Source organism: Porites lutea, chromosome 6 (genome assembly GCF_958299795.1).
Source record: "Porites lutea chromosome 6, jaPorLute2.1, whole genome shotgun sequence".
Lineage (NCBI taxonomy): Eukaryota > Metazoa > Cnidaria > Anthozoa > Scleractinia > Poritidae > Porites > Porites lutea.
In genome coordinates this window covers 14,397,459-14,417,962 of record NC_133206.1, presented here as the reverse complement: position 1 = coordinate 14,417,962, position 20,504 = coordinate 14,397,459, and the positions used below count along the sequence as shown (strand labels likewise).

General features: G+C 38.7%; 2 protein-coding genes across 2 annotated transcripts; one reads left to right on the top strand and one right to left on the bottom strand.

Moving 5' to 3' along the window:
- Positions 1-7,587: 7,587 nt before the first annotated feature.
- Positions 7,588-10,587, bottom strand: LOC140941913 (DELTA-actitoxin-Afr1e-like). The gene is made up of 5 exons (XM_073390918.1): positions 10,338-10,587; positions 10,078-10,214; positions 9,391-9,460; positions 8,948-9,142; positions 7,588-8,011 (listed from the first exon to the last, which is right to left on the bottom strand). Exons 1-5 carry the CDS (start codon positions 10,585-10,587, stop codon positions 7,674-7,676), a joined length of 990 nt encoding a protein of 329 aa, XP_073247019.1. The 3' UTR covers positions 7,588-7,673.
- A 1,731-nt stretch (positions 10,588-12,318) lies between these two features.
- On the top strand, positions 12,319-15,665 carry LOC140941912 (DELTA-actitoxin-Afr1e-like). Its single transcript, XM_073390917.1, has 5 exons — positions 12,319-12,426; positions 13,202-13,252; positions 13,874-13,943; positions 14,198-14,392; positions 15,328-15,665. The coding sequence occupies exons 1-5, from the start codon at positions 12,319-12,321 to the stop codon at positions 15,663-15,665; spliced, it is 762 nt and encodes a 253-aa protein (XP_073247018.1).
- Positions 15,666-20,504: the final 4,839 nt, after the last annotated feature.

The window sequence follows — 20,504 nt, the reverse complement described above, 5'->3', positions numbered from 1 at the left end:
CCCTTTAGTTTGACTTTGTTTTTGCCCTGATTTTGACATTTTAAACTGTTTCTGCGACTTTGAAAAACGTCACAACAATACAAACCCACACCAAAGAAATTCAAAGATGGCGACAATTTATTATTTCGCGGGTTCATAATAACAAACAAGTATGCGCGTATACATGAAAGAAGCGAAAATAGCTAATAATTCTTCATGAGACCAAACTTTAAGCTCTCTACACAGAAGTCTCATTTTGGTTTCGAAGTTAAAATGATGCCGAAAGAAAATATACAGCAGTTTAGATCAGTTGGTGCTTGGAACGTTTCTTTTTGCACACAGGTTGCATGCCGGCTTACCCCTGGCCAAAGTGGCCGAACAAGGGGCCTTCAAATTAAAACGGAGCGGTCATTTTCTATGATGCAAGATTTTGGGCAAAGCTCAGAAGCTGTCGGCTTTTCACAAGTTAGTAAAATGTTACGGCAACTTACAGGACAAATTTCAGCTCATTAAATGGGTATTTTTTATCTTAGAAGAGGAGTAACCTCTTTTTCGTCCGGACCAAGGACCACATACTGTACTCAACGTCGCCAGGCCAGAACTTATCTCTGAACTGTTCAGCTATTAAGCGTCGCGTATCACTTTAAACCCTTGTTGCGTCCGCGTGACACTAGGCTAACACGTCTCACCTACTTAGCACTGTTTTCAAAATACAACCGGGGGCACCCAACGACAATTTTCGGAAAAATATCTGTTCGGAAGACGATTTGAGATCTAGAATTTTCGGAGCATTTGTTGTAAAATTTCTTGCTTGCCTGCCTTTCCTAGGATTTTCGAACATCTAAAAAAATGGTATAATTGCCTATTTTTAACGGATTTTTACCCTAAAAAGGTCACCTAGAATTTTCGGGAGCCCAGTTTTTCTGGCTGAAATTTTCGAAAAGGTAAGTTTTGATCCCTATAATTTTCGGATCACTTGACTTTCAGCTAGGAAATCCGAACAGATGAAAAATTTTTAGGGGATAAAAATATGCCTATATCTACCGTTTAAATACTAAAATACGTGTAACAATTCTATGTTTAAGTGGTTTTGAACTATATTCTCGTTGGGTGCCCCTGATACAACGCACCCGGAATTAGTGAGATAAAAAGGTCAACGTTTCACTGTTCAACTTCTTGTATATTTTTCACAAATGGTGACAAACAAAAGCAAATACAACGCTGTAAATAGCTTTTAAAAGCGAAAAGATGTAATTTGTAATAGAATTAAATCTGGTCAATCTAAGCTGATCTTGCATTGCTTGAATTCACAAGAAACAAATACAGTGTGCAGAACACATTGTAAACATAACATCTACATATCCGATTGTCTTAGAATGGAAATTTACCTATATCAGGAGCTGCCTATACTAAAAAAACTTAATTGAAAACTGCGAGAAAAACTATAAACAAACCTGTAGTAAACAGAATATAAATACCAGCTCCCAGGCGAGAAAAACTGAACAAATGAGATCGAGGTAACTCGTGATAAGTTTTCTAGGTAGATTACATTGAAGAAGAAACCAAAGGCAACAATGGCAACCACATGTAGGAGTAACGGGACAAATGACTTTGTAGATACTTGTTGTACAGGAGAAAAAATTGCGATGTCAACAATCTTGTTACGAGGGATTGATTTTCAGTACTGTTTTCATTGGTCTTTCAACAATATTTTAATGAAGAGTATAGCGAGACTTCAGAGATGTGTTTAGGACAATTGTAGATTCAAAATAGAAAATGAGCAGATAAAAACTGTCCCAAACAACTCTTATTTTGTAAAAAGTCAAGTAAGAGTAAAACTTGGTCACGTGGTACAAATTCACGTTTGCCGTTTGCAATAAAACATGGTAAGAGTAAATCTCTCTAATATCATCTCAGTGCCGGCATTTTTAAAGCTAGCTATTGGCAACATTGACAGTTTATTAAAAATAGCAACAATTGCCTGTTTTTCGTTAGTTAAAGTTAAAAACAAGAACGACAGCAAATTTTGACACATTCTCTCGTCTCAAATGCAGCTACTGTCGCGTGATTTATCATCAATTCTACCACGAGCGCTACCTGAACCTGTCGTACGAGTTACATTCCCAGGTCATAACATCGTTTATATACAGACAAACAAACAAACAAACTTTTAAAATGATATTGTACCGAGGCAACAATGTTGCATTCGTTCTTTCCTTCATTTTTATTCTCCTGTTATAGAATTGAAAATGAGCATCGTTAGGCTGTTTACCCTTCTGTTTTTCGTTCTGCTGATAACTCGGTCAATCTTTGGGTCTCCCTTCAAGCAAGACAATCATGTCGAAAGGGGCCTGGATCGTCCTCTAAACACACTGAGGTAAAATAGTTCTCTTTAAAATAAGATAGTCAATTGGCGACTTGTTATTAAGCTGAACATGAAAATTTCTCTCGGGGGTGGCGTGATATCTACGGAAATGCAACTCAATGTTCTTATCGAATCTCGGTTGTTTCACTGAAACAAAAATGAACCCTAATCTCCGACCGAATATAAAACCGACTAACCTCTCTCCCCCCCCCCCCCCCCTCCAGTTCAGAATTCTAATCTCGAAACACGCTTTCCCTTTTCTCCAAAACACCGATTACCCTTGTGAGTGTGTCACTTGTAGTGCTGCGAGTAGATACTAGGTAGTTTTACACCTTAACGTTTGAATGTATAATAAGCATTTTTATAATTTTATGCTGTAAATCTATTGAGTTCTTTGCGATGTGTCCCTCAATAATCAATGTTCAGTTTGGCGAAGTGTAAACTGAATGAATACACAGCCATCACGCAATTCTTGGTGATTTCGCTAAGGCTCGCAGCGATAATTAATTTTTAGTCGGCTTCCGATTTCATTTCTGTGCCTCAGATGTACTGAGATACACAGAGGAAAAATTAGTGACAACAAAGAATACTCATTCCAGTTCGTATTCAGTGGAATGAGCTTAATGGCCATACTTTCCTTCACAGATACAGGGGCGACAGGGCTCGTCCTTGATCGCTACTCGTAAAGAAGGCGACGAGAAAAACAAGCGAAAAGGTAATTGCATCAGTTGTTTAGAAGTTGCGTACCATAACCTTTGAAAACAAAAGGAAGAAACAAAAAGAAGCTGAAACGTATAGCTGCACAGGCTAGCTGTTAGACCAAACTATTCATTACAGTTGTTGGGTTATTCTGCAAAAACGAAAACATTCCTTAGCCGACTGTTTATTCAAACTTGGTTTGTTTTAATACCACTAAGTGTGCAACTAAAAATTTTATCTTGCTGTGTTCTTTAAAATTTTAGCTGACGCTGCTGCTGTCATTAGCGGTGCTCAACTTGGCTTGGGCATTCTCACAACAATTTTAAACACCCTTGGTAGCATAAGCCGCAAGGTCGCCATTGGAGTTGATAACGAAAGTGGATATAAATGGAGAGCAGTCAACATATATTTTTATTCAGGGACGTTAGATCTTGTTTTGTCTCGTGATGTTTCTTTAGGTAAAATTAATATTAATACATAAAAGTTTAAAATCCTTTCTTTTAGTAATGACACTGAGGCCCGTATGCAGGATGGTGTCATTAGCTTGTTTGTTTTGTTTTCCCAATTCAGACCACGAGATGTTCTTTGGGGAATTTGTCTTTTATATAATTTATGCATACATATACATGTGGGTGCACGTGCAAAAGACGACATTGAAAGAAACAGTTCTCTGGGGTACCATCACTTGGTCTGAAAATGGGTAAACAAACCATACAAGCTAAAAAGGTCTGATCTATTACTATAGAATCCATTTTGGTTTTCTTGCCATATTTAGTTTTTCTAGCTAATCTCTGCGAAGAGTTTAATCTGTAATCAGGCTGTCCTTCTTCACTTTTTGTTTTGGGGGTCTGATCGCTGGTTATGCCAGGTTTGAAAAGTAAAGCCCTCGTTTGTCCAGGAAAGCAACACCCTGAGTGATTCTGGTATTAGTAGTAGTAGTAAAATGAGCTCATCGCGTGCAAAGGGCCTATTACACAGCAAATTCGAGGTTGTAAATTAACACCAAGGGAGATATACATTAACACTGAATTAGTGTTATCATAACACTCGCCGAGTGTTTCTTAAAAGATACACCAATTCAGTGTATGAAAACACTAAAATGGTGTAATCAAGAAATGTGGCACACTTTGGCGGTGCAAAGTTACACTACGTCTGTGTTTCAGAAATCTTGCAAGAACTTAACACAACTGGTGTGTTATTTTACACCAAATCGTGTATCAAAACACTTACACGGAGTTTCATCTGAAATTATCAATTGCATATCCCAGGTCAGAAATGTTTAAACTAAACACCCTGCTCACGTGAATAGACCGGGAATAGGTCTATTGCTTTTCAAAAAATATGAGATGTGTGGCAGTGCTCCAGCAATGAAAGTAGTTATACTTCTTGGCGCTAAAAGTTATGTGAATCCTTTATTAAGGATGATGTAATTTCCTCTTCTTCAAAAATTGACTGATCTAATAATGACAATTTATCCTCACGTACTTTATTACGGGCAGAGAACCCTAAAAAAAAAACAAACAAAAAAAACATACACACACACACACCGTGACACGAGCATCAACTACCAGGGCCCCACGTGCTTTCCGTGACTAATTGAAAGCACGTGCTTTCAGTGTTTATACGCCGGAAAGGTGAAAACAAAGATAATTGTGCAAAATTAAAATATTCTAAAAAGACGGCATTTGTCTTATAAGCAAGTTAACCTTCGAAACATCACGAAAACATCGCATTTGCTTAACACCAGTCAGTTTTATATTTGTATGCTGCGTGAGGCTCACGAAAGTGATCTTGTAAGTTTTATTGAAACGCGTCTATCAACGTCGGCAAGCGAAACAACATCGGAATGTTTTGTGTGCGGATACGACCAATCACAACTCAGTCCTAAAACGTTCTCACGGTTTCATTAATCCCTTTGATTGCATTGTGAACATTCCTTTCAAGACGGTACTTATCAAGTAATGTTTTGTCCAATCAGAGAAAAGCGGAAAGGTTTCGTGTCTTGTTCAACGTTGCGTGCTGCTCATATATTCACGCACAGCGAAGCAGTAGCTGTCCATTTCACCGTCTGTAGATTCTGCACGGAAGAGTTAAATTATTTAGTCTGTCTGTTTTAAGGGTAAAACCTGGCTTCACTTATTTTTATTTGCGAAGATGTTCAAGAGTGGATGAAGAAGGAGGGGTATTCAGGCATTTGCCGATAATTTTTATGGTAAGGTAATAGCCTGTCCTAACTAAATAATATGTTCTGCTTTTAAAAGAAAAAAACCCTCATATACTGTAACACGAACCTACAATTCGTAAAACGGTGTTCTGATACATCTTTCTTTTGATTCCCCATCTAACAAAAGTTCCCAACTGAAAATGCACTTTTGGCGCGAAATAACGGAACACGTTGACCTTTTACTTCGCATTAAATTAATTAAGGCCTGAAAGTTTAGCTTTAAAAACTTTAATTTTCCTTTCTTAACTCTTTACTTTTTAACTTCCAAAGCTGAACAGGTTCGGTTGTGCATTCATGAGGAGACCCTGAAGACCCTCGTGCCCCCTGCTGGCGTTCTCGCTAATCTTCTTCACAAGGTACGAAAACTTGACTTGATAAAAGCACTGAAGTTCGGATAATTCACGAAGTGTCTACTGAAGCGCGACCTGTACAAGAAGCCGTTAATGCTTGAGGGTAGCGGACTGTCTGTCTACTTTGGAGGAAAGACCATCTTCAAGTAAGTATCGGGCAACCCTTGTCAAGTATGAAGAAGTTATGTGTTCAATAAAGTTCGTGTTCGCGTCGACACAAGCATATATGTACGGATAATGGCTCAGTCAATTCCAAGCGTGCCCATCACTTCCTACTCCGACTCCATCACTTCCCTACCTAAACTACGAGTAGTCCCCATTTTTCCTCAGGGATAGTAGAGCGAGCGAAACGCGAGCGCGCGTGAAAATCACCCCACGCTAGAAAAGCCTTTCTCCAATCTCGACCCAGAGCTCCTCTGCACATGTAGAGGAGAGAGATTACGCGCGCATTCCCAAACCTGTAAGCATTAGGGTCGAGAATGGCGTGGGGTGATTTTCACGCGCGCTCGCATTTCGCCCGCTCTACTATCCCTGAGGAAAAATGGGGACTTCTCGTAGTCCGTTCCCTACCCCACAGTATGTTTTTCAACTGTTCCGCCATCGTTTGCATATGGATCAAAAACAATCAATGTATCGTTTAAAGAGTTTAAAGTAAATGCACTTCCTTTGTCCCGTGAATGTTTGAGGCGGAAATGCCAAGAAAAACTCTGTGATATATACAAAGGTTAATATAAACTTTGTGTATTGTACGATCAATGCGACAATACGCTGACGAAACGGTTCCATCATGATGAGAAAATACTCATCTTAAGCTCGCCGGTTGTTTGTTTATCATTAACTATGTTAAATATCTTCGAAACTAATAGAGGTCTTGTTAAAATTCTAGTTCATAGTTTTGTCTTTGATAATTAAAATCCGATCAGTCAGTAATCGGCTCCTGGATCAGTGTGATCTTTTTTGCAATAAATATAATTATATAATTATAACTCCTTTTGAGGGATTCCATTTACAAGTTAAAAATAAACACCTCCTTCTGAGGGATGCCAACCTCCCTGTGAGGGATTCCTTTTCAGAATCCTGAGGTTTTGATCCCTTATATTCTTAGTATCCAAAGATTCCTTACGTTTAAGGAACAGAAGAGTTTAAAATAATTTCAATAACATTTCCCTTGCGTTCGAAGTTCTTTATTCTTAAATTCTGTTAGAAATTGCCAGTCCGACGACGAAAGTTGATCGCGAGATGCGCCATCTTGTCTCACGAGTCGAAGATTGCCGAAGCAACTATCGTTTCTAGTCCTCTTCGATCACCTCCTTCTGAGGGATTCCATCTAGCCTCAACCTATTAGAATTGTTAATAAATTGAAGACTGGTGTCTGCTTTAGAAAGCCCCCTCTTGACACCTTTCATATGAAAAATAAAATTGACTCGACGTGATTAGCATTCGAGATTGTAAGTGGATTGTTACTTTTTAATCGGCACATTTGTTTCTATAAACATGGTAATTAAAGGTCACTAGATCTCACTGGCATAGCTCACTAGTTACTGGCAACGTTTCATTCTTTCCCCAGTCTCCCCCTTTTCGTATCCTTTAATGTCTAGTCAACAATAATACTGACATGAGAATTTTTATGCCACACTTTATTTTTTTTCGATGAAGTCAACGTGTGCATTAACCAGGTAATATTAGACTATTATCCGCTTGTCTTTTACAGGTATTAGTTTTACACATAGTATGGCTGGTGGGAGTTTCATCAAACAGACAACTTCACGATCCTAACTTATGAAAGTACCGTCCTCATAATCTAATATCAAAATCACTGTGAATTACTGATAATATTTAGTATTTGCTCCTTTACTTGCTCAGCTTTAGTTCTTTCGGGCTTTTAAGATCACAAAAATATTCTCAAATTGATGATGATGGATAGAAATCAGGAAAACACCTTTTAGTTTAAATGTTTCATCACATTGGTTGCCCCATTTAAATTTTTGCAAAGGAACTTAAATCTTTTTTAGAAATGAAACTTTACATATAAAGTTAACCAATGACAAGAGACTATTTACTGCTTCAGTATGTGAATTTCGATGGTGGCTTGACCGGAGTTAGACATGGCCCCCCTTGCTCGGAGTCCCGATCCCAAATCTCTCTCGTGCCAGTAGTTATCTCCTTTGAAGGGATTATCGTAATACATCCGGTACCAAAGATTGTAGTTGGCGCGTCTTTTACCACTGTAAAGCCAAACATCAAACCAATTGCTGTACCAGTTGTAGTCAAATGGAACGGAATACATAACAGCAAGTGTTTTATCGATGTGTGGGATGTAGTATGTTAATACTCCTACTGCGCCTCTCGCAACGGGCCCCGCAGTTTTTCGTGCGCCGTAAAGCAAAGCTGTGCCTAGAAATAAGCAAACAAATTAGCAATTAAACAAAAATCATAAAGATGATCATTCGTCACAATAATACAAAGCAAACAAGCATCACAGAATAGAGTCATGTACCCAAAAACAAAATTTACATAGAATGTGTCAGATCATTAACATGTCCTCCTTTGTTGCCACCCAGAAATTTTATTTGTGTCAGGTTAGTGATTGCTTATCTTTTCCCCAAATATTACACGCAAAGGGATGTTCATTCTGAACATCACACACTCAGAATACTACGTTTGGTTGGTTTAAGAAGCTCTTTCAACCCTGAAGTCATTTTGCCGTTCTGACAAAGCAAAACGTAAACCTGTTGTCAGCAAAATTTCAAGAAGGGGCAAATCCTCTGATACAGTTTCTTTCCTCTTTAGGGTAAGTGGTCGCTGAGTTCGCCCCTGGTTTCATACAGTAATAGGCCCTTTGCACGCGATGAGCTCATTTCACTACTACTACTACCAGAATCACTCGGGGTTTTGCTTTCTTGGACCAACGAGGGCTTTACTTTTCAAACCTGGCATAACCTGCGGTCAGGTCCCCAAAAACAAAAAGGGAAGAAGGACCGCCTGATTACAGGTTAAACTCTTCGCAGAGATTAGCTAGAAAAATTAAATATGACAAGAAAACCGAAATGGATTCTATACTAATAGATCAGACCTTTTTAGCTTGTACGTTTTGTTTTCCCATTTCAGACCAGGTGATAGTACCCCAGAGAACTGTTTCTTTCAATGTCGTCTGATCTTTTGCATGTGCACCCACGTGTATATGTATGCATAATTATATAAAAGACAAATTCCCCGAAGAACGTTGGGAAAAAAAAAAAACAAGCTAATGACATCATCCTGCATACGGGCCTCAGTGTCATTACTAAAAGAAAGGATTTTAAACTTTTATGTTATTAATATTAATTTTACCTGAAGAAACATCATGAGGCAAAACACGATTTGACGTCCCTGAATAAAAATATATGTTGATTGCTCTCCATTTATATCCACTTTCGTTATCAACACCAATGGCGACCTTGCGGCTTATGCTACCAAGGGTGTTTAAAATTGTTGTGAGAATGCCCAAGCCAAGTTGAGCACCGCTGATGACAGCAGCAGCGTCAGCTAAAATTTTAAAGAACACAGCAAGATAAAATTTTTAGTTGCACACTTAGTGGTATTAAAACAAACCAATTTTGAATAAACAGGCGGCTAATGAATGTTTTCGTTTAGCAGAGTAACCCAACAACTGTAATGAATAGTTTGGTTTACCAAACAGCTAGCCTGTGCAGTTACGTTTCAGCTTCTTTTTGTTTCTTCCTTTTGTTTTCAAAGGTTATGGTACACAACTTCTAAACAACTGATGCAATTACCTTTTCGCTTGTTTTTCTCGTCGCCTTCTTTACGAGTAGAGATCGTGGACGAGCCTTGTCGTCCCTGTATCTGTGAAGGAAAGTATGGCCATTAAGGTCATTCCACTGAATACAAACTGGAATGAGTATTCTTTTTTTTTCACTAATTTTTCCTCTGTGTATTTAAATACATTTGAGGCACAGAAATGAAATCGGAAGCCGGCTAAAATTATCGCTGGGAGCCTTAGCGAAACCACCAAGAATTGCATGATGGCTGTGTATTCATTCAGTTTACACTTCGCCAAACTGAACATTGATTATTGAGGGACACATCACAAAGAACTCAATAGATTTACAGCTTAAAATTATTAAAATGTTTATTATACATTCAAGCGTTAAGGTGTAAAACTACCTAGTATCTACTCGCAGCACTACACACTCACAAGGGTAATCGGTGTTTTGGAGAAAAGGGAAAGCGAGTGTCGAGATTAGAATTCTGAACTGGAGGGGGTGGGGGGGGGGGTGTTAGTCGGTTTTATATTCGGTCCGAGATTAGGGTTCATTTTATTTCAGTGAAACAACCGAGATCCGATTAGAACAGTGAGTTGCATTTCGGTAGATATCACGCCACCCCCAAGAGACACTTTCATGTTCGTCTTAAACACAAGACACCAATTGACTATCTTATTTTAAAGAGAACTATTTCACCTCAGTGCGTTTAGAGGACGATCCAGGACTCCTTTCGACATGATTGTCTTGCTTGAAGGGAGACCCAAAGATTGACTGAGTTATCAGCAGAACGAAAAGCAGAAGGGTGAACAGCCTAACGATGCTCATTTTCAATTCTATAATAGGAGAATAAAAATGAAGGAAAGAACGAATGCAACATTGTTGTCTCGGTACAATATCATTTTAAAAGTTTGTTTGTTTGTTTGTCTGTATATCGATGAGATGAACGATGTTATTACCTGGGAATGTCATAACTCGTACGACAGGTTCAGGTAGCGCTCGTGGTAGAATTGATGATAAATCAGGCGACAGTAGCTGCATTTGCCGGACGAGAGACTGTGTCATAAATTTGCTGTCGTTCTTGTTTTTAACTTTAACTAACGAAATACAGGCAATTGTTGCTATTTTTAATGAACTATCAATGTTGCCAATAGTTAGCTTTAAAAGTGCCGGCACTGAGATGATATTAGAGAGATTTACTCTTACCATGTTTTATTGCAAACAGCAAAGGTGAATTTGTACCACGTGACCAAGTTTTACTCTTACTTGACTTTTACAAAATAAGAGTTGTTTGGGACAGTTTTAATCTGCTCATTTTCTATTTTGAATCAACAATTGCCGTAAACGTGACTCTGAAGTCTCGCTATACTGTTCATTAAAATACTATTGAAAGACCAATGAAACCAGTACTGAAAATCAATCCCTCGTATCAATATTGTTGACATCGCAATTTTTCTCCTGTACATCAAGTATCTACAAAGTCATTTGTCCCGTTGCTCCTACATGTGGTTGCCAATTGTTGTCTTTGGTTTCTTCTTCAGTTTAATCTAGCCTGGAAGCTCATCACGACTTACCTTAGACTTAATTCCTCGAGCGGCGTAGTAGCGGCAAGTACCTTCGATGACTACATTAAGCAAAAGAAAGGCCCCCTTTATAAAGAGGAGAATTGACTGAAAAGACATTATGCACTGAAAAAAGGAAATATTTGTATCAGATGATCAACACCAGGTTTCATTGTTTCCGTCTTAAAGCAAACTATTTCACATTAAGGTGTTACGTAATTTATTATGTGAGGTAAAATAAAACAGTAAAATGCAGTTTGGTGGCATAGTGACGGTGTTTGTATGAACTTTGGGTGATTACGTAACACATGCCACGAAGTACCAGCAAATTTTACACTTGACATCAGTAAGAAAATAAGTAGATATTGTTCTTGAAAAAATCTGCTTAACAATATACACTGATTAGCAGTTATGCTATTCGGAATGAATCCATGCACATTGGTGCCATGTGCTATGTGCATGGCTCAACTGAATCCTGGATATGATGGTCTGCAAAGCACTGACATCGGCATATAGCGACGTCTTTCCAAAACTTCGTACCTTTAAGATACAATGAAATCTACTTATATAAAAGGTTTTTTATTTCGTTCGATGGAGGACGCTTACTATTTACGTCCTGCGGGAGATCCCGAGGGTATTGCTCTGGATGCTAAGCGATTGCGCCATCTTGACCAGCTGGCGCATTTAGCCTCGATCTCATGTGTTCCGTTTTTCTCCCCCGGAGACTGGTATCTATTTTGTGACACTCGTTTACCACAGATACAATATTGGCGAGTTTGTGTTTACTGAACACATGAGATCGAGGCCAAATGCGCCAGCTGGTCCAAGATGGTGCAATCGCTCGGCATCCAGAGCAATACCCTCGGGACCCCAATATCTCCCGCAGGACTCAAATAGTAAGCGTCCTCCGTCGAACGCAATAAAAATGCCTTTCATACAAGTAGATTTCATTGTATTTTAAAGGTATGAAGTTTTGGAAAGACGTCGCTATATGTCGATGTCAGTGCCTTGCAAACCATCATATCCAGGATTCAGTTGAACCATGACATAGCACATGGCACCAATGTGCATGGATTCATTTCGAATAGCATAACTGCTAATCAGTCTATATTGTTAAGCAGATTTTTCAAGAAAAAAATATCTCCTTTTTTCTTACTGATGTCAAGTGTAAAATTTGCTGGTACTTCGTGGCATGTGTTACGTAATCACCAAAAGTTCATACAAACACCGTCACTATGCCACCAAACTGCATTTTACTGTTTTATTTTACCTCACATAATTACGTAACTCCATAATGTGAAATAGTTTGCTTTAAGACGGAAACAATGAAACCTGGTGTTGATCATCTGATACAAATATTTCCTTTTTTCAGTGCATAATGTCTTTTCAGTCAATTCTCCTCTTTATAAAGGGGGCCTTTCTGTTGCTTAATGTAGTCACCGAAGGTATTTGCCGCTACTACGCCGCTCGAGGAATTAAGTCTAAGGTAAGTCGTGATAAGTTTCCTAGGTAGATTAAATTGAAGAAGAAACCAAAGGCAAAAAAGGCAACCACATGTGGGAGTAACGGGACAAATGACTTTGTAGATACTTGTTGTACAGGAGAAAAATTGCGATGTCAACAATCTTGTTACGAGGGATTGATTTTCAGTACTGGTTTCATTGGTCTTTCAATAATATTTTAATGAAGAGTATAGCGACACTTCAGAGACATGTTTACGGCAATTGTAGATTCAAAATAGAAAATGAGCAGATAAAAACTGTCCCAAACAACTCTTATTTTGTAAAAAGTCAAGTAAGAGTAACACTTGGTCACGTTGTACAAATTCACGTTTGCCGTTTGCAATAAAACATGGTAAGAGTAAATCTCTCTAATATCATCTCAGTGCCGGCATTTTTAAAGCTAGCTATTGGCAACGTTGACAGTTTATTAAAGTTAAAAACAAGAACGACAGCAAATTTTGACACATTCTCTCGTCTCAAATGCAGCTACTGTCGCGTGATTTATCATCAATTCTACCACGAGCGCTACCTGAACCTGTCGTGCGAGTTACATTCCCAGGTCATAACATCGTTTATATACAGACAAACAAACAAACAAACTTTTAAAATGATATTGTACCGAGGCAACAATGTTGCATTCGTTCTTTCCTTCATTTTTATTCTCCTATTATAGAATTGAAAATGAGCATCGTTAGGCTGTTTACCCTTCTGTTTTTCGTTCTGCTGATAACTCAGTCAATCTTTGGGTCTCCCTTCAAGCAAGACAATCATGTCGAAAGGAGTCCTGGATCGTCCTCTAAACACACTGAGGTAAAACAGTTCTCTTTAAAATAAGATAGTCAATTGGTGACTTGTATTTAAGCCAAACATGAAAATTTCTCTTGGGGGTGGCGTGATATCTAAGGAAATGCAACTCACTGTTCTTATCGAATCTCGGTTGTTTCACTGAAACAAAATGAACCCTAATCTCCGACTGAATATAAAACCGACAAACCTCTCCCCCCCCCCCCCTCCAGTTCAGAATTCTAATCTCGAAACTCGCTTTCCCTTTTCTCCAAAACACCGATTACCCTCGTGAGTGTGTAGTGCTGCGAGTAGATACTAGGTAGTTTTACACCTTAACGCTTGAATGTATAATAAACATTTTTATAATTTTATGCTGTAAATCTATTGAGTTCTTTGCGATGTGTCCCTCAATAATCAATGTTCAGTTTTGCGAAGTGTAAACTGAATGAATACACAGCCATCACGAAATTCTTGGTGATTTCGCTAAGGCTCGCAGTGATAATTAATTTTTAGCCGGCTTCCGATTTCATTTCTGTGCCCTCAAATGTACTGAAATACACAGAGGAAAAATTGGTGACAAAAAAGAATACTCATTCCAGTTCGTATTCGGTGGAATGACCTTAATGGACATAATTTCCTTCACAGATACAGGGACCACAGGGCTCGTCCTTGATCTCTACTCGTAAAGAAGGCGACGAGAAAAACAAGCGAAAAGGTAATTGCATCAGTTGTTTAGAAGTTGCCTACCATAACCTTTGAAAACAAAAGGGAGAAACAAAAAGAAGCTGAAACGTAAGGCTGCACAGGCTAGCTGTTTGGTAGACCAAACTATTAACTATTACAGTTGTTGGGTTATTCTGCAAAAACGAAAACATTCATTAGCCGACTGTTTATTCAAACTTGGTTTGTTTTAATACCACTAAGTGTGCAACTAAAAATTTTATCTTGCTGTGTTCTTTAAAATTTTAGCTGACGCTGCTGCTGTCATCAGCGGTGCTCAACTTGGCTTGGGCATTCTCACAACAATTTTAAACACCCTTGGTAGCATAAGCCGCAAGGTCGCCATTGGTGTTGATAACGAAAGTGGATATAAATGGAGAGCAGTCAACATATATTTTTATTCAGGGACGTCAAATCGTGTTTTACCTCATGATGTTTCTTCAGGTAAAATTAATATTAATAACATAAAAGTTTAAAATCCTTTCTTTTAGTAATGACACTAAGGCCAGTATGCAGGATGGTGTCATTAGCTTGTTTGTTTTGTTTTCCCAATTCAGACCACGTGATGTTCTTGGGGGAATTTGTCTTTTATATAATTATGCATACATAACATGTGGGTGCACGTGCAAAAGACGACATTGAAAGAAACAGTTCTCTGGGGTACCATCACTTGGTCTGAAATGGGTAAACAAACCATACAAGCTAAAAAGGTCTGATCTATTAGTATAGAATCCATTTTGGTTTTCTTGTCATATTTAATTTTTCTAGCTAATCTCTGCGAAGAGTTTAACCTGCAATCAGGCGGTCCTTCTTCCCTTTTTATTTTGGGGGCCTGATCACAGGTTATGCGAGGTTTGAAAAATAAAGCCCTCGTTTGTCCAAGAAAGCAAAACCCCGAGTGATTCTGGTAGTAGTAGTAGTAAAATGAGTTCATCGCGTGCAAAGGGCCTATTACCGTATGAAACCAAGGACGAACTCAGCGACCACTTACCCTAAAGAGTAAAGAAACTGTATTAGAGGATTTGCCCATTCTTGAAATTTTGCAGACAACAGGTTTATGTTTTGCTTTGTCAGAACGGCAAATGACTTCAAGGGTTGAAAGAGCTTCTTAAACCAACTAAACTTAGTATGCATGTTCAGAATGAGAATCCCTTTGCGTGTAATATTTGGGGAAAAGATAAGCAATCACTAACCCGACACAAATAAAATTTTTGGGTGGCAATAAAGGACGACATGTTAATGATCTGACACATTCTTCGTAAATTTTGTTTTTGGGGTACATGCCTCTATTCTGCGATGCTCGTTTGCCATGTATCATTGTGACGAATGATCATGTTTATGATTTTTGTTTAATTGCTAATTTGTTTGCTTATTTCTAGGCACAGCTTTGCTTTACGGCGCACGAAAAACTGCGGGGCCCGTTGCGAGAGGCGCAGTAGGAGTATTAACATACTACATCCCACACATCGATAAAACACTTGCTGTTATGTATTCCGTTCCATTTGACTACAACTGGTACAGCAACTGGTTTGATGTTTGGCTTTACAGTGGTAAAAGACGCGCCAACTACAATCTTTGGTACCGGATGTATTACGATAATCCCTTCAAAGGAGATAACTACTGGCACGAGAGAGATTTGGGATCGGGACTCCGAGCAAGGGGGGCCATGTCTAACTCCGGTCAAGCCACCATCGAAATTCACATACTGAAGCAGTAAATATTCTCTTGTCATTGGTTAACTTTATATGTAAAGTTTCATTTCTAAAAAAGATTTAAGTTCCTTTGCAAAAATTTAAATGGGACAACCAATGTGGTCAATGTGATGAAACATTTTTCTGATTATTATACATCGAGAGAAAAACTTTCCCAAAAGAATCCAAGTATATAGCTAATAATAAGACTTCTTTTCCTGGAAGAGTCTAAGTTAGCATATTTGCCATGCACTAAAAGGTGTTTTCCTGATTTCTATTCATCATCATCAATTTGAGAATATTTTTGTGACCTTAAAAGCCGGAAAGGACTAAAGCTGAGCAAGTAAAGGAGCAAATACTAAATATAATCAGTGATTCACAGTGATTGTGATATAAGATTATGAGGACGGTATTTTCAAAAGTTACGATTTCGAATTTGTCTGTTTGATGAAACTCCCGCCAGCCATATATGTAAATCAACCTAATACCTGTAAAAGACAAGCGGATAATAGTCTAATACTTGTACTTGATTAATGCTCACGTTGACTTCATCGAAAGAAAATAAAGTGTGGCATAAAAATTCTCATGTCAGTATTATTGTTGACTAGACATTAAAGGATACGAAATGGGGAGACTGGGGAAAGAATGAAACGTTGCCAGTACTATTGAGCTATGCCAGTGAGATCTAGTGACCTTTAATTGGTATGTTTATAGAAACAAATGTGCCAATTAAAAAGTAACAATTCACTTACAATCTCGAATGCTAATCACGTCGAGTCAATTTTATTTCTCATATGAAAAATGTCAAGAGGGGGCTTTGTAAAGCAGGTACCAGTCTACAATAGGCCATTTGCACGATGGCGTCATTTAATTACTACGAACAGAATTCTTTTGGTTTTTCTTTTCATATTTAAATTTGGTAAGCCAGTGAGGTTGAAATAACAAAAACCCTAATTTTCAGAAGAAAGCAAAACCCTGAAGGATCCTCGTCATAGTGGTAAAATGACTCAATCATGCAAATTTCCTATTTACAATTCTAATCTCCAGGTTGTTATTACGCATGCGTCGCACCACGAATATCACTGGTAACCCAGGCTCTGTAAAAGTACCACAGTACGGTTCCAGTAAAATTACAGTGTTTGTGTGGGGTAAAAATACCATCCTAAAATTTCTAGGTAATAATAAATATAGTTCAATGAAACTTACTCTGCAGTTAATTGTTGTTGTCCTTATTGCTCTAACGAAGTTTCGTCATAATTTGCGGTAATTTGTTCAAATTCACTCTATATACAATAATAATATACAAGGTAGGAAACACGAGATGCCATTTTCGCCGACATGCTCTCATTCAACACAACTTTTTCCACGAAATTAGAACTCCAACGGAAAATAAACATGCCAGGATAGTAGAAATAGGATAGCAGCAGATATAGAAACTAATGAAGCTTTCCCAGATAGAGAAACGAATCCCACAGACTTTGACAAACTCGAAGGATATAATCCAAACAGACCGAGAATATGCTCGCCGAAGCAGCCGGGCCAGATCAACGCGCGGCCAAGAAAATGAAGCCTGGGCACTGTACAAAAAAAATCCATCCCGGGAGTCCTGAGGTGACCTTTCGGGGGACCGATACATCATTTGCCCAAAGCCACCCTACCCTGCTGAAAAAACACTTAAAAAAACACTTTTTTTAACAAATTAAAGCAAAGTTACCCCGTGTGGGCTTAAAACGTGCGGTTTTTTTTTTCTCTCGAGCAATAGCAAATGGATCTCTTTCCCTTTTTTCTCTTACCCCCCGTTTTAAGAGCGTGCGTGAAATAATGACGCTAAGGTAATGTAGTAGACAATTGCCGTGTAAAAATCAACCCGCTATTTTTTTGTATTTGCACATCAGTTAATTGTGCACTTTAGTGCTCACGAAAGTAAATAGAGTAAAGGGGTTAAAACTTCCTTTTCTAATCGACCTTTTTTGAGCTAAATGTTTCAAAATTTGTCTTTATCTCTAATGTTAGGAGTTGTTGCGTCCGTTTGCGTCCGTTTGCACGCTGCCTTTACAGCTTTTCGACGACAGCGACGCCGATTAAAACAAATGTCAACTTAACAAGAATTATATATTGCATGTATCAATATATTTTTTTATATATCAGTTTAACTTAGCCTTCTTTAAACGATGATCTACCTGCAAATAGTTTTCTTGACCATGTCTTCATTAACGGTCAGAAATGCGTTCCCCCATTAACACAACAGGCAAAAGTTCATGAATTTCAGTACTATAAGTTGCAAGTGCATCTGGCGTTAAAAATGGTTGAAGTGTTTTTATAGATTAGGGGGTCGGCCTGGTCGTCCTAAACTAATTACCTTTTTTGTACGATGCAAAGCCATGCCAATATCCGTCGACACATCTTACCGTAAAATGGATACGGTCTCTTAAACATGAAGTACCCTTATACCTTTCAATCCTATCAATGATCAGCATCTAACCTCTCTCTATCGTACCAATTCTAATTCAAACATTGAAGGTCGTGTGAGTGGAGAAAATAATCAAGAAAAGTAAAATGTTCCAATATTTAGATGAGCTCTCCTTAGAAGAGCCAAAAGAGGTAAATTGTGAACAGTGTGAAGAATATGTGGGTTGAGACCCTGGGGGGGCACTTGGGTATTTTTTGGGTGGGTATGTGCCGCCCGGGACTCCAAATTGGCACCCCGTTCTGGAAAAAATTTCCCCTAACATTGATGCCCCGTTCAGAAAAGGGCCAATTTTTTATACCCCGTTCTAGAATTCTCCCTAAAACTGATACCCCGTTCTAGAAATGGGCCAATTTTTTATACACCGTTCTAGGGTGCAACAAGAGTACAACGGTTTGCTTGTTAACGCGCTGAACCGTATTTTTAAAAGCAATCTGTCCTTGAATAATTTCAAATGGCTGCTTACACAAAAGTGGAGCTTTCGTGCGTTCGAAATATTACACCCCGTTCTAGAAAACGCCTCTGAAATGGATACCCCGTTCTAAATCAGGAGCTTCAAAATCACGACCCCTTTGGGCGGCACATACCCGTATAGGTAATGTATGGGAGTACCCCCCCCCCCCCCCCCGGTTGAGACGCAGGGTTAAAGTTTCTTTTAAATGCTGTGTGTGCGGAAGGGCATGTCTCTGAACCTGAAATGAATAAACAAACAACAGGAAAGAAATTGTAAATTCTATTGCAAGTTTTATTTTATAAATGTGTTACGGCGTACATGTCGGTGAATATCTTGTTGTTCAGAAAGAATCGTGTTATGAAACACTGATTCTTGGCCACCTCTACTGTAAACTTACTGAGCGTCAGTTCTACGTTTTAGTTGTTGTTCCTTGTCTTATGCAATTAGTTCTGCTCCGTTAACTACAATATTGTTTTAACAGCTCCTTGGTTAATATTGAAAGTGTACGGATCAGGTCTCCAACTAGCGAACACTCTATCGGTATCCAATGATGAACACTCCGCTCCAATCTTTTTCGTCGGTCTTCCCTGCAATGCTTTTCTTAGCGTCAGCTGGGTGGACCAACTTTACCTTCAACTGGCCAGCTCCAACAGGAAACCACATATTGGCAGAGTTAACGGCCAACAAGCCTTGCCCTGTCGCCACATTCATGTACTGCTTGAGATCTGGTCCTCCCAGCATGTTTGTAGAAATTTCGTAGTATCCCCTCTGAAAAGATCCTTCCCCGTGTGTTGTGACAAATACGTACACGAACACTTCATTCGCTTCTGGTGGGACTCCTCCACCTTCCATTTTTAGGTCGTAAATTTTTTCCTCCTCGGGGAAATTCCGGCAATTCGCCCAGTGGTGTGACTAATGGAATATAGGTTGCCATGATTTAGGCGAAGGAACTGGTGAGTCGAAACTGATGTGGAACTGAGGTGCAAGATCGGTAATAAACACGGCTCTTGCGTAAAATTGGGTGGGACGTTCGATGCTCCAGTAAATATACAAGCTCAGTTGACATCCCGGATGTTGTTTACATTTGGAGTTTTGCCAGCTTCATGCTACACGCGTCTTTATTGGCTGCTCTGACACATAACAATGAAGGAGTTGTTCGGTGCAGTGAAATCTTGAGTTCAGGAGTCGTGTTAAGAGTTGAACAGGTTTTTTCCGGACAGTGTCAAACTGTTAAAGGATTTATCCCCCAATCCGTATGATCGGATTAAGAATCCCTCGACAATATAGTCAACATAGTGAAATCGCACGTCCTTTTGGCATCTTACTAACTGACACATAATTACTGCATTTGCCTCGCAACGAAGGCTAAAAATATATTAACGGTCTGTTGCCATATCATTGGAAATGTGTCGTATTTTCCTCACTGTTTTCCGTACTTCTGCTACAGTTATGATAACCAGAAACTGATTAACAAGGAAGACCTTTGATCATTTTCTTTCTTCTCCTTACCTTTATGGGCGATTAAGCAATTATATCATAATGAGACTTTACACTCTGATAACAGAGGGGTGACAAGCTCAAGAGTAAGAAAACAGAAATTTTATGTGGACATTATCATGTTTAGTGATTATTATTAAGATGTCCAAAAAAAACTTTAGAAATACTTACCTTATCTCCTAGTTTTGTTCTTAGCATTTTTGACACTTTCAGCGCCATTCCAGCGAGTTTAAGTTCTTTCTTTGTTTTCTCTAAAATTTTCTCAAGTGACGACCGTTAAAATCGCCACAAAAACCCAGCTTATAATGATTTTTGTTACGCTACAATGATTCTCACTCCTGAGCTGTGGTAACATGTGGAACATGCTCATAAAAGGTGAGAGGGCAAAAGTTCACAAATGTTGACGAAATAATTTTATCACGTTCTCATTTTGTTGTCAGTTAGTTA

Coding starts and splice junctions, on each gene's coding strand:
- LOC140941913 (XM_073390918.1), bottom strand. CDS start 10,587: ATGGTAAGAGTAAATCTCTCTAATATCATCTCAGTGCCGGCACTTTTA. Junction 10,215..10,337: donor ACGAGTTATGACATTCCCAG/GTAATAACATCG, acceptor CTCCTATTATAG/AATTGAAAATGAGCATCGTT. Junction 8,012..8,947: donor GCCTCATGATGTTTCTTCAG/GTAAAATTAATA, acceptor GCTTATTTCTAG/GCACAGCTTTGCTTTACGGC.
- LOC140941912 (XM_073390917.1), top strand. CDS start 12,319: ATGTCTTTTCAGTCAATTCTCCTCTTTATAAAGGGGGCCTTTCTGTTG. Junction 13,253..13,873: donor CGTCCTCTAAACACACTGAG/GTAAAACAGTTC, acceptor TTTCCTTCACAG/ATACAGGGACCACAGGGCTC. Junction 14,393..15,327: donor ACCTCATGATGTTTCTTCAG/GTAAAATTAATA, acceptor GCTTATTTCTAG/GCACAGCTTTGCTTTACGGC.